This window comes from Ursus americanus, chromosome 6 (genome assembly GCF_024610735.1).
Source record: "Ursus americanus isolate L20-20 chromosome 6, mUrsAme1.1.p, whole genome shotgun sequence".
In the NCBI taxonomy this organism is placed as follows: Eukaryota; Metazoa; Chordata; class Mammalia; order Carnivora; family Ursidae; genus Ursus; species Ursus americanus.
In genome coordinates this window covers 46226201-46239941 of record NC_142132.1, presented here as the reverse complement: position 1 = coordinate 46239941, position 13741 = coordinate 46226201, and the positions used below count along the sequence as shown (strand labels likewise).

The following is a 13741-nucleotide window of genomic DNA, read 5'->3' as shown; positions in this document are numbered from 1 at the left end:
GAATGTCACTTTGACTTAAGAAAATGCAAATCAAGGGGCTCAGTCAGTTAAGCATCTGCCTTCAGCTCAGGTCATGATCCTGGGGTCCTGGGATCTAGCCCCGCATCTGGCTCCCTGCTTAGCGGGGGGGGGGGGGGGGTCTGCTTCTCACTCTCCCTCTGTCCCTCCTCCCTGCTTGTGCTCTCTTTCTCTCTCTCTCTCAAATAAATAAATAAATAAACCTTAAAAAAAAGAAAATGCAAATCAAAACGACAGGAAGATATCATTTTGCACCCATTAGGATGGCTATTATTAAAACACACAAGCACACACACCCCCACCAAAATAACAGATGTTGACAAGGATGTGGAGAAATTGGAACCCCCGCGCACTGTTGGTGAGAATGTAAAATGGTGTAGGCACTCTGGAAAACAGTATGGAGGTTCCTCAAAATGTCAAAAAATAGAATTACCATATGATCCAGCAATTCCACTCTGGGCATAGACCCAAAAGATTGAAAAAGCAGGGTCTCAGAGAGATGTCTGCACACCTGTGTTCACAGCAGCGTTATTCACAACAGCCAAAAGATAGAAGCAACCCAAGTGTCTACCGACAGATGAATAGACAAAATGTGCTCTGTACATGCGATGGGATCTTTTTCAGCCTTAAAAAGGAAGGAAATTATGACGCATATGCTACAACACGGGTGAACTTTGAGGATATCACGCCAAGTGAAATAAGCCCGTCACAGAAGGACAAATACTGTATGGTCCCACTTAGAGGCAGTACCGAGAGTAGTCCGATTCACAGAGACACGCAGGAGAAGGGTGGTTGCCGGGGCGGGGGGAGGGGACAAGGGGAAGTCAGTGTTGAGCGGGTACAGAGTGCCAGTTTTGGTGGCTGTGTTGCTCAACACCGTGGCCACCCTGAGTGCCACTGAGCTGGACTCTCGTATAAATGGTTCAGACGGCTGGGTTTTATATTGTGGCTGCTTTCCCACAATTCAGATTAAAAAGCCATCCCCTTTGACTTGCAGAGGAGGGGCAGCTGGGAGAGGTATACCCTGGAGGAAGAGCTGTGTAGGGCCTGGTTCTTTGTTCTCACCCCGCCGGGTTCCACAAGGAATTCGAGCCCTCCCGGTCTGGCCTAGCGAACCTCTGGAGGGGAGGATTCCAGTGATGTCTGCAGTACAGCATCGCTTCCTGCCACCAGCATCGAGTTTAACCTGCAAAGGTTCAGATAAAGCCCTTGCCTGGATCTATTTCACAGATGGATTAAAAGTGAAGAACTGAGGCCCCTTGTGGCACAGACAATGAGCCTGTGTCCGCGGACAGGAGAGCCCCCTGCCCCTGGCTTTTTCTGAGATGCAGGCAGGTCCGAGCCGAGCTGCAGCTTCCCTGCTCGGGGAGTGCAGGAATTAGCTTCGGAGCCCCGTGGGCAGCCTGTTTGTAGGTGAGAGGAGAGCCATGGGCGTTTGTACTCTGTGCCCAGTGTGGCTTCAGGTCCCTTCCTTCCAAGCCACAAAGGCCACCCATGAGTAGGATGACGAGTCGGGAAACTTTTAAGAGTGAAAGAGAGGTTATTAAGAATTCTGCCTGAACAACAGGTGTATCCTAGGACTGTCCCAGGCACACCAGGACATGTGGTCACCCTACCCAGGAGAGGCAAAGCAAGTCTGATGTGGAAGGAGTGAACGGTCAGCTCTCTCCCCCTGCCCCCAGCATCTTTGTGGGTAGAGAGTCTAATTCTCTTTGGCCTTTATGGTGCGCCTCCTTTGATAGGGGACTCCCCACATCCTGTGGTGAGCTCATGTCTCTGGATCACTGACTGATCTAGAATTGCCCTTATTTGAGCTGAACTCTATGTAACTCCACACCCCAAGGCCTGACCCCCTGGTCTCAAATGCAGTTTCTCTGCTTCTATCTCTGGGTAATTAGTGCAATCAAAAAGGAAAGTCTAGGAATTTAATAATGTGTGTAGTGTATTTTCACTTTCAGTGCTGAGAAATGGTACCTTTTTCTCTTCAAGTTTTATTTAACAAACTTTTGTAATTTCATGGAAATTCTAGAAGGTTACACAAGGCACCCCAGCTTTACCACGTTCCCTCCCCATGCTCCATCCTGTCTGCAGTTGCACACGGGTTCCCATCTTTGTGGGAGCATCCTTGCAGTCACGAGGTCTGCGTTTTCACGTCAGCATCCCCTAGCATAGAACATTCTGGGTTGCCACATAGTCTTCTTGATTGTATTTTTGGAAATTCCCATATTGGACATTTTGGTTGTTTCCAGTTTTTTTACTATCCTAGATAAGGACAGTGATTAGTTTGGTGTAGTATAGTTTCCTCCCTTTGGGCAAGGGAGGGAAATTATTTGCTGGAATAGATTCCCAGGAGTGAGATTAAATGGGTCAGAGAGTGTGTACGTTGTTTTGACCTGGCTGACATATTTATACAGTTAAAATTACTTCTCTAGAAGGGCTGCCCCAATTCATAGGAAATAGACCGCCTTATCTCCTAGGTGAGTGTGTGTGTGTTTTTACACATTTGCACTTGCCAAGGCCGAGGGCAAGGATTGCTTAATCAGGGATTCCACTAGAACACCTTGATGCTACTCCCTGTAGGGCTTCAGCTCCTGATCTCACTGGGGCACGTGCGAGGCCGGGATCATCAGCAGGGATTTCTGACGAGGGGCTGTTCACAGGGCACTGTGGTCCTTGCCCGGTGCATATGACTGTTACACGCTCCTGGGGGAGTGTCAAGTCTAGGTAACTGGTGATGTGATAACTGTGTATCCTTCTCCAGTAGATAGCGGGCATGGCCCAGTCTAATGATTTGCCTTCTGAGCAGGGAGGCCCTATTCTTACCTTGGTTCCCATCTTCCCACCTTCTTCTTCTTCTTTCTTTCCCCAGAAACACTTTATATCACTTGTATTGAGGTGTACATTTGATAGACTAATACTTACCCACTTCCAGTGTATACTTCGATGTGAGTCGACAGCTGTATACTCCCATGTAACCACTGTCACTCCAGTGAAGATATAAAACCTTTCTGTCACTCCAGAAACTGTCCTGTGCCCCTCTGCAGTCATTCCCTTCCACCCTGTCCTCAGGCAAGCCATCCATCTGCCTCCTATCACTCTCGGATCGGATTTCTTTTAGTTTAGGTGATGTTTTCTCTGTTCTTCTGTTTTTAATTTCATTGATATCTTTAAAGACTTTAAAAAATATTTTTAAATTTTATTTTTGAAAATTGCAGTAAAGCATACAGAACGATTTAGAATTGTAGTCATTTTCTGATGCACAGTTCAGTGCTATTAGGTCTGTTCACTTTGTCCTGCAGCTATCACCACCATACGTCTTCAGTCTGTTTCATTGATTTCTGCTCCTATTTTTAAAAAATTATTATTATCTTTTAAAATTTTTTTAGAGAAGGAGAGCATGTGCGAGCAGGGGGGAGGGGCAGAGGGAGAGAGAGAATCTCAGGCAGACTCCCCACTGAGCACAGAGCCTGACACAGGGCTTAATCTCAGGACCCTGAGATCATGACCAGAAATGAAATCAAGAGTCCGAGGCTTAACCCACTGAACCACCCAGGCACCCCTGCTCCTATTTTTATTTCCTCACTTCTACTTTGGGATTACTTTGCTTTTTTTCTAGCTGTTTAAGGCAGAAGATTAGATCATTGATTTTAGATCTTTCCTAGTATGGGTATTTGATGCTCCGTGTTTTCTGCCTCCCACACATTTTGATACGTTTTCATTTCATGGGGTTAAAATACCTTGTGTACGTGTACTCTGTATGTAATGTGTCCTTTCTTCCACCTCCTGGCTCACTTCAACAGTTTCTCTTTATTACTGGATTTCAGCAGTTTTATTATGATATGGGCTGGTGTGGTTTTCTTTGTTTATTCTGTTTGGGGTTCATTGGGCTTTTGGGATTTGTGGGTTTATAGTTTTCATCAGATTTAGGACTGCTTTGACCATTATTTCTTCAAATATACACCTCTCCCCTTGTTTCTTCTCAGACTCCTTGCTGTCTCCTGGGTCACTGAGGCTCTGTTCAATTCCCCCACCCCTACCCTTTAGTTCAAATAGTTTCTATTGCTTTGTCTTCAAGTTGGCTCATCTTTTCTTCTATGGTGTCTAATTGCTGTTAAACCCATCTAGTGAATTCTTCATTTCCGATGTTGTATTTTCTATTTCTAATAGTTCCATTTAGACCTTCTGTTTTCTGTTTCTTTCCTCATTATGTTTATATTTCCTTTTAAATCCCCAAGGATGTGTATAATATCTGTTTTCATGTCTTAGCTATTTCTACCTTCTCTGTCATGTTTCTGTCTTTTTCTAGTTACTGAGTATTTTTCCTTGTTATAGATCACCTTTATTTCCCTTCCTACCTATCTAGTAAATTTTTATATTTTTTTGTAATTTTTTAATTTTAAGTAGGCTCCACGCCCAGCATGGGGCTTGAACTCACAGCCCCAAGATCAAGAGTCCCACACTCTACCTGCTGAGCCAGCCTGGCGCCCCGTCTCGTAACTTTGGATTATGCCAGATACAGCAGTCTTCTTGTTTGGTCAGCTCAGGCTGCTGTAACAAAATGCCATCGACTCATTGCCTTAAACAACAGAAATTTAATCTCTCACATTTATGGAGGCTGAAAGTCTGAGATTGGGGTGCTGGCACAGTTGGGTTCTGGGGAGGCTCTCTTCCTGGCTTGTGGGTGGCTGCCAGAGCTCTGGTCTCTATTCCTCTTAATGAGGATACTAATCATGGGGTCCCCACCCTCATGATCTCATCCATCCCTATTTACCTCCCAAAGGCCCACCTCCAAACACCATCACATTGACAGGGCATCAACATACAGATTTTGGGGGACACAACATCCATCCATAACACCTCCTTAACAGTATGATGTCTTCTGAATCTGGCATTTTGTGTTAACTGTTGTGTGTGAGATTCATTCTTGCTGTTGTATGTCGTCGTGGGTCATTGATTCTCACTGTCGTGTAATAGTCCATCGTGGGGATGGATCATTTGGGATTTTTTACAGTTTTAGGCTATTTATGATGACCTGTTCAGGTACTATAAAGACAAGACCAGGTTGGAGACCTGAATTATAGGGATGTCCAGGGGTTCGTGTGGCCGAGCTGAAGGAAATCCTGTCTTTGGTCTCGAGGTCCAGATGGTTTCAGTGTGAAAGTTCAGTGTAGGACTTGGCAGACGGCGGCTCCCAGGCCTGGCTCTCAGCCGGGTTTTTTGCACATACAACTTTATTGGAACACAGCCCTGCCCATTCGTTTACATATTATCTATGGCTGCTTTCCTGCTATAAAAGCAGATTTGAGTGCTTGAAACGGAGATCTTCCAGCACAAAGCTGAATATGTTTACTATCGGCCCTCTACAGAAATGTCAAGTGCTGGCTTGGTATTTTGGTTTTTCTCCCCCACTGTTCCTCACTGAACTGTGCCGGCAGTGGTAGAGACTGGGGTGAAGGTGGGGCTGAGGCTGGGTTGGGGTTCCTTCTCTCTGTTGCCTGGAGAGCTGCCTCTAACCTCCCTTGGATGACTCTGCCCTTCCTCCTTCCTCCCTTTCAGAGGCCTTGACACAGTCATTCCTGGGCGGGGCTTGGTGGGGGTGGGCTCCCTGTTATCTGGAAACTCAGAGACATCTGTGGAAACTGCCCCTAGAGTCCTCTGAGTGAGTAGTCCTTACCCTTCCTCACTGGGGCCCCTAGCGTGTTTGCTGCCTGTGCTGGAAAGGGCACACATGCTTCTTATTTTCAGAACCACCCTTCCGGCAGGAGGAAAAGCTGGTGTGTGATAGCTGTGTGACCCTGTGCAAGGCACCATCCTGCCCTGGGCTTCGCTTCCCTCTGTAATGAGGAAGCTGGGCTCCAGTGTCCCTTCCGGCTCCCAGACCTTCCAAACTCCCGCTGAGAAGTGGCTTAGTTTCGACTCTTTGAACGTGGGACTATTTGAAAGTGGCATTCCCTGTACTCTGTAGGGTTCAGAGCGGCTGCAGTCTTGAAGGGCGAGGCTTCCTAACCCCGACAGATATCTTGAGACTCACTCTCAGCCCCCTGGGCTCTCAGGGTCAGGTTGGGTCTAGAGTCTCTGCCCTCTGGAGTCCTTTCTGGCCAATAATTTGCGTTGTTGGCATTTCAAGTGGCCATAAGCATCCCTGGTGTTTTCTGAACTCACCAGGTCTAGAGTCAGGGTTTGCTGTTCCGGAGAGTGCCCGGACCATGGGGTTTCCACCTGGCATGGTTTATGATGGCAGAGCTTAGGCCTGGGAGGTGCGCAGGCCCTTGGAGATTATTGGCCTCCAACTGCTCAGTTTTGCAGATTGGCAAACTGAGGTCCAAGAGAGGGATGTTTGCTCAAAGCCACAGGATGAATTAGAAACACAGCTGAGATTCTGTTCTAGCTTCTTCCACTCTGTTCTGTTTTTCTTTCCATCATCCTTTCTTACCTTACTTAAAAAGCCTTCCGAGGCCCTGTTTCCCTGAACTCTACTTCACTGTTGTCTCTGAGACCCAATAAAACAGATGCCTCTGGAAAGGAAGACGTTGTCTTAGGACAAAGGCTGGAGCTGGGGTTTATTGGGGTTGGGGCTCAGAGAGTCTTCAGGCCAGCAAACGCTGGTGGCATCTGGAACACCCCTTGATGCCTCTGCTCTGCTCCCCTCCCTCGCAGGAGGGCAGGGCTCCCTTGGACCGGCTCCATGCCCTGGGGTAGGCATGTCACTGGTGATACACTTCCTTCAATCCCTGCAACCATCCTGTGACCCAGGAAAGGTCATCCCCATTCTGCAGAGGAAATCGTAGGCACAGAGGAGTTCCTGGACTTGGCACGAAGTCCTGCCACCAGGCAGTTGCAGAGTGGAGACTGGAACCAGGACCAGATGACTTGTGCTGTGTGTTCAGCACTACTCTGGCCTTGAGTTTGGCTTACTCTTGGGTCTCCTTCTGATTTTTTCTCTGGGACTCCAGTTGACAGCCCTGTGAACGTCAGCCTCTGACAGCCAGGGGATTTGCAAGAACCAGAGGCCAGTGGGGCGGAGGCTGAGAGGGTGCATGGCTGCTGGTGCTTTGCCTTGAGCTCCCTGCAGAAAGGCCTCTGAGGCCTGCAAGAGTTGCCCAAGGACTTCTACACACACCGAAATGCAATCTTGCAAGACGCCAAGGCCACGAAATTATGGGTCATGAGGCGCTGCTTTGGAGCTGCTTGGTGTTGGAACCCTCTTCCCGTCCAGCAGGGCCTGGCCAGGTGTCTGCACTTCCACTGTCACTGGAACCTGCTTGGGTGAAGGACCACAGGGTTGCTCACATGGCACATGGATTCCGTGTGGCTTCTAGCCCAGAGTGTCCCAGAGGATGCTCCCTCACCTTCCAAAGGGGGCCTTTGCCTTGGGTGGAGGGGTCAGTAATCTTTACAGTGACCCCCAGGAAGGCCTTGCTTCCTGGCCACAGAGTGGGCCACAGAGTGGTCGTCCTTGCCACCTGAAGATATGGGTCGTGGGCTTCCGAGTTGCACAGCCCAAAGCCCCTGCTGCGGAACTCCCGTGCCGTGGGGCCCCTGTGCCTGCCCCTTGTGGTGAGGGGCTCAGGCTGCTGCCTGTCTTCCTGGCCCCGGTGGGCGGTGGGATAACGTGCTGTCAGGAGGGTCAGAGACACCCCGGTTTGGTTCGAACTCTGCCACCAGCTAGCCGTGTGACTTTGGGCAAATAACCAAGTCATTCTACATCTGAGCTTTCCTGTTTGAAAAAGGGGTAATAATACCACACCCGTGATGGTGTGAGAGAGGGACCCTTTACATGTAGGAAGTGTTGAATGCTGGGCTCGGCACCCAGGAAAGAGTGGTACCACTTGCCATGGTGACCACAGTGGTATATACACCCAATGGCCCAAGGCTGTCCTCCCTTTGGGCTTTGCGGGAGGCCGGCCCCATCCTTTGGGAAGGGATTTAATCAGGTCATAAAAGAGAGACAAAGGAGGTTACTCTGAGGCTGGAAAGCACCCAGCTGAACTGTTGCTCCCAGATGGTTGGCTGCCAGGGACAACAGCCCAGCCACACGGACCATCTGCCCCAGAGAGATCCAGGGACGGGGCCCCACTGGAAGCTGGGTGAAGCTGGCAAGTGTCCCAGCCTGGCTCATTCACGGGGCTGCTGGGTGAGCTCCCAGACAGGCCACTTCCCCTGTCTGGTGCTCCCTCAGTCTCCTCATCTCTAGAATCGGTCCTCAAAGTTCCTGCCTCGGACCAGTGTTCACCGAGCCCATGATCTGACATGTGACCCCTCCCACCCCCAGCCTGCTGGTTCCTGTCTTTCTGGTGCAAGTTCACGTTAGTTCTTTCTTTAAAACAGAATGGAAAAAACCATGAACCCTTTTCTTAGTGCCCAGTTGTTGCGAGAGAAGGAAATCTGGGCTCCAGTGGGAGAGAGCTGGCTGTGACTCAGCCCGGGGTCTCGGAGGGGCAGGTTTCTCTCACCGTCTGCCGCGGTGCCAGGTGGGATATAATCTGTCGCGGAAATCGGTTAGGCAGGGTCTGCAGTGCTGTTGGGGACAGTGGATGAGGCACAGGGAGGGACAACCTCCAGGACAACCTCCTGTCCTGATCCGATGCCTCTGTGTAGGGCTTAACTATGGACCTGGGCCAGGCCGGGCTTTTGCTTGGCCCCCATTTGCTCTGAATGCATTTGGAGGGCATGAGGTATAGGTTTTCTGATCTAAACAACAGAGTGAGGTGGCCGTGATGCTATTTAATGAGAAGGGCAAGAGTTGGCAGGGGCTGGTTGGGGCTGGGAGAGCAAGGCTCCATTTGGGGGCATGTGAAGACTGAAATGTTGTCAGCTATCTTCTGTGCACAAGTCATGTGGACATTGGGTATGGAGATTCGGATTTGTGGGTCAGCTGTGTAGAGATGGTGTTTCAAGCCATGTGAATTCTGGCCTCATCTAGAGAACCCCGGAGAGGGTGAGGGGTCCTGGACGGAACAGTGAGGCTCGCCAGCGTATAAAGGTGCGTGGAGGAGGGCGAGCCATCAGGAGAGGCTGAAGAGTGACCAGTGCTACTTGTCCCCCAAGCTGAGCACCTCAGCACAGGAGGGAATGACCAGCTGTGTCTGGTCAGGTCAGATAAACAGAAAAAAGACTTGACCTTGGGGACCTTGAGGAATGACAGGGAGGGAAGCCTGCCAGATTCAGTGGGCAGTGATTGGCCACCTTCAGGCTTGCCTGCCCTGCAGCATAAGACACTTGGGGAGGGAAAGGAAGTGCTCATGCCCCCATCAAGAAAAACCAAGGCCTTTAGCCACTAGTTAATTCAGCGGGAGGACGGAAGAGTTGCGAAACCAGTGTGGCGTATACCGGACCGCGTGTCGTTCCCTGGAGTTGAAGCTCCAGCAGCATCTGGGGCTTTGGCTGGGTCCTCAGGGCCGGAGATGGTGCGTGGCACTTAGGAGGGCCTCAGTCAGTGTTTGTTGAGTGACTTGGGATCTAGGCCTTTCTCCTCCACTGCTTGGTATTTTGACCTTGGCCCTCTGGGGCCCGTGTTCTGCTCTATAAAATGGACGGATCAGGTGCAGACCTGGGGGGGGGGGGTGCTTCTGTGGGAACCAGCTGTGAGGGGTCTGTGAACCCTCTGAAATTCCATCCCAGATATTGGCCTGTAAGCAGCTCTCTGAAGGTAGTCCGTGATTGTGATTCCAAAGAGGTTGCCATCTCCAGGGGTTTTCTTTAAAGGGCCTTCCCTTCCCACTCCAGCCCCCCGGGGCCAGTAGTGAACAAAGGAAAGTGTGAAAATGCGCCTTGGAGAGGTGAGTCCTAGGCAAACCTAGCCCCCTTATTTATCGTGAGGTGCTGATGATTGAAAGCCAGATGCCAGCATGGTGTAAAGCACTGACACAGAAAAACAGGCAGCTTAATTTTCAGAGACCAAGTGTTTCGCTTTATATGGAAAAAGTCTTCTCTGGTTTAGAAACCTGTGTGATGTATTGGGGCGGGGGGGCTTTCCGTTGTGGTACAGGTGAGGCAGCCTGGTCCCAGTGGGATTGGGGGTGCTCCTTTTCTGGGGTGAATGTGTTGTTAGCACAGGCCTATTTTAATTCAGTAACTAGTAGCCCAGGAGTTAATAACGTGGTGTACTCGTGTGCCCCACGCGGAGCAAAGGCGCCACGGCTCTGCGTCCCCGCAGCAGTGCTCAGGGCTCCGGAGAGAGGCTCTCCGGCACGGGGAGCCTGTGAATGCACCTGGGGGGCCGTCACAGAGGGTCGTGTCTTCTTTCCACCAGATCCTGCCCTGAAGTGAGTTCGGGGGCTTTGGGAACGTGGAAGAAACAGGCCAGGGCCACCATCATGATGTCTCTGACTCCTTAGTGTCGGGGGCAGTCTCTGCTCTGAGGTCTTCCTCTCTGCTGTCTGGAGCATGGCGGGGGGAGGGCATTGGGGTTGAAGGAGTTTGTCCCGATGTTCAGGGAGGTAGGTGTGAGTTATCCTGAACGCCTGGCCATCCCTTTGCTCTGGGGTAGAGTTCATGTCATCTGCAGGGACCAAGGCCTTGCCTTGCCCCTGGTCCGCCTGCATGGACAGGAGCCCAGGAGTGTCCCTTGCCTAGCAGTGTGGACACTCCTCTAAGAAGCACATTTGTGGTGCTGGTTTCAGACATAACTAACTCTCTCCCTCTCTCCCTCCTTCCCCACTTCTTCCCATCCCTCCACCCCTCCCCTGCTTAGCTGGCTGGAGTTGTCTTCCTTGGAGTCGGACTGTGGGCATGGAGCGAAAAGGTAGGTGTCACTGTGACTAGGACAGAAAGCATCAGGTAGCCCAGACCAGGTGTGCTCAGCTTTAATTGCTCCTTCCTCCAGACTCCTCCCCGGCAAGCATTCTTGCACACCATAATGTAGCCGTTGGTCGTCACAGAGCCCGCTCTGGGAAATAGTTACAGAGCTTGTCATGAGAACTCCTGGGGCCTTGGGACTGGCTCTGCTTGCCCGTGGTGGGGTCACAGCTAGAGGCCATGGCTGGGCTGGGCTGGGCTGGTGGGGTTTTTGAACTCCATGAGCATGGGGTGGCCTCTCTGCTGTTCACAGAAGCCTCAGACGGCCTGGGGGCTTTGTCCTGGGTGGCCCTGGGGCCATCTTCCACTCCTGTCTGTGCCTCTGGGAGCCAGCGGCTCTCTGAACAGGGTTGTGTTTATTCCTGAAGTTCTTGTCCTTTTGAGATCCGGAGCAGGGCTGTGTTACATGCCCCCCGGGTGCCCTGTGGGGAGGCGCATGTCCTTACACACCTGTGAACCTCCTTGCCCAGCCTGTGCAGGAGAGGGGAGGCATGGGGAGACTGGGCTCTTCCTGTCCAGAAGGACAAGGGGCAGTGGAAACTCTGAGGAGGGACTGGACTCGAGAGCTGTAGTGCCACCTTCTGCTCTGCTGGCGGGTGCCTGTCAGGGAGGTGGAGCTGAAGAGGACCCTCACTACAGGGAGGGCGGGAGAGGGGAGAGAGAAGGAGCAAGGTGGAGCAAGGCGCACTGGGCCGGGCAGGTCACAGTGGGGACTAAAGCATCCCCTTGAGCCTCAGGCCCCGGACCCTCTCTTACCCCTTCAGGGGAACCTCCCTTTGGTTCCAGGAGGAGGCAGGAGCTCTTTAGATCTGTGGGCTTTCTTGCCATGGCCTTAGGTGCTGAATAAGTCCCACCTTGGGGTTTGAGCATCTTCAAGGTGGCCTGTGAACCCCTAAAGGGCAGGAGCTGAAGTGCAATGTCACTTTGTCCTGCAGACAAACCCCTGCAAGCCCTCGCAAACCGTGACTCATATCGCCACCATGTGGCCATCTCTTGAACAGCAGCAGCTCCGGTTGAGCCCTGAGCAGACGTCTGGCTACCCGGGAGCCTGGGTGCTGCCGGGTACCAGCCGGTGGCTCCTTTCTCCTTGCTCGTTTGAATCCTGTAGAACTGCTCATTCGGTTTTGGTTCTCACTAGCCACATGTGACTGTATGTATTTAAATTAATTAAATGAAACGTGAGTTAAAATTCAGTTCTTCAGTTGCACTCAGGTGCTCAATAGAACATGGGGCCCGTGGCTACCATTCGGGACAGTGCATATATAGAACGCCTCCCATCATCACAGAAGGTTTTGTGGACGGTGCTGCCTTCGTCTGCATGGCTGTTTTCTACAACAGGGTGCATACTGAAGCTTTGTCGGCTCAGGATAGTGGCGTTCTCCACGAACTGAGTGCCGAGTAAGCCGCCACATGGCCAGAGGCCAGGGTGAGGCTCTGGCCCTAAGGTGCCTGGACTGGAGGCCACTGGGTCCCCCAGGGCCCCCCTCCATTCCAGGCCTGGCATTAGGCACCCTGCAGTCTCCAAAAAGAGCAAGGGGGGGTCTGTCTGCGAGGGATTCACGGCCAAGGTGCAGCCCAGGATTGTTGCGTGCGAGGGCCCTGGGCACTGAGGTGGGCAAGGATCTGTGGGCAGAGGGGCCCCTAAGAGGGCAAGTGGGCAGGGGCCATGCTCTGTGCTCTGGCCTGGCTGTTAATGAGAGGACTGAGCCTCAGAAGGCAGGCCCCTGTCCTTATTTTAGCTCTGGACACAACCTAGCCCCTCACCCCCCGCACCCTTGACTCCCTGAGGCTGATGCTGTCTCTGCTGTTTTCAGGGGGTACTGTCTGACCTCACCAAAGTGACCCGGCTGCATGGAATCGACCCTGTGGTGCTGGTCTTGATGGTGGGCGTGGTGATGTTCACGCTGGGGTTCGCTGGCTGCGTGGGGGCCCTGCGGGAGAACATCTGCCTGCTCAAGTTTGTGAGTAGCCTCAGATATGGGGGCGGGAGGGGAGACGGAGGGAGGGGTGTGGGCTCAGCTGTGCAGGCTTATCTCTTATCTGGCCGGAGAGGGTCGTGGCTCTTACAGGCCACGACCCCCCCCCCGGCCCCAGCCATGTGGGGAGAAGGCTGCCCACCGAGCGAATGGTAAGATTTCAGGAAACAGTCAGCTGGGCCAGCAACTCATCCCTGGAGAAGTTGGGCCCCTCTGGTTTTCAGGTCCTGGAGGGACGGGTTGGCAAAGCAGCTGGCCCCTCGCCCCCTTCTTTGCCTCTTATTTCCCTCAGAAGTCCTAAAGGAATTGTTTGTTTGCTACTCACCTTTGCCCCTCTTGGCTAAGATCAAAAGAGGTTGCCAGTAAAGTTAGGAAACCATTTCCCTCCTCCAGGGTGTGTGGATCTGTCGGGGTGTGCAATGCAGAATCCTTAATTTCCTGGCAGAACTGCCAGTTAGGAAGAGTTTGGCTTTCTATTTAGATACAAATTCACGTTGAAATGCATTCAGTTAAAATTAAACAGCATCTGGTGGGGAAAACACATAATCGTGTTTTGCAATATATTATTTATTGAATTTATTAGATCAAGCCTTCTCTTCCCTGGGTTTAATTTAAAAAGCGAAACATGTGGGTTTTTTTTTTTTTCTCATTTTTTTTCCCTCTTAAAAATGTATATAGTATCTTCCTTCTGTGTGAATGGAGGCTGCGTTTTGAAGGGCCCTGTGCATATATATGTGTTTGTGTGTGTATGTGGGTGTTTCCCCTTGTTTTATTCTGAGACCTTTGCCTGCTGTGGCCTCTGCTTAGAGCGTAGGGTGACCAGGGGTGGTAATGGCCGGGAGAACTCACGCACTGCTGGCCGGAAGTCTGCCAGATGGGAGGGGTGCGGCTGCAAGGGGGGCCCTTGCAGAAGGCCACCGCTGTGGTGGCCAGGGGCGATGTGCTTCTGG

At 51.6% G+C, this 13741-nt stretch overlaps 1 protein-coding gene across 1 annotated transcript in view; it reads left to right on the top strand.

The window, feature by feature from the left end:
- Positions 1–13741, top strand: part of TSPAN14 (tetraspanin 14) — a 53655-nt gene that overhangs the window by 30876 nt on the left and 9038 nt on the right. Inside the window, exons 3-4 of the mRNA XM_045783203.2 lie at positions 10712–10762; positions 12630–12776. Of these exons, the coding sequence (XP_045639159.1) occupies positions 10712–10762; positions 12630–12776 (198 nt within the window). The remainder of the gene's footprint in view (positions 1–10711; positions 10763–12629; positions 12777–13741) is intronic.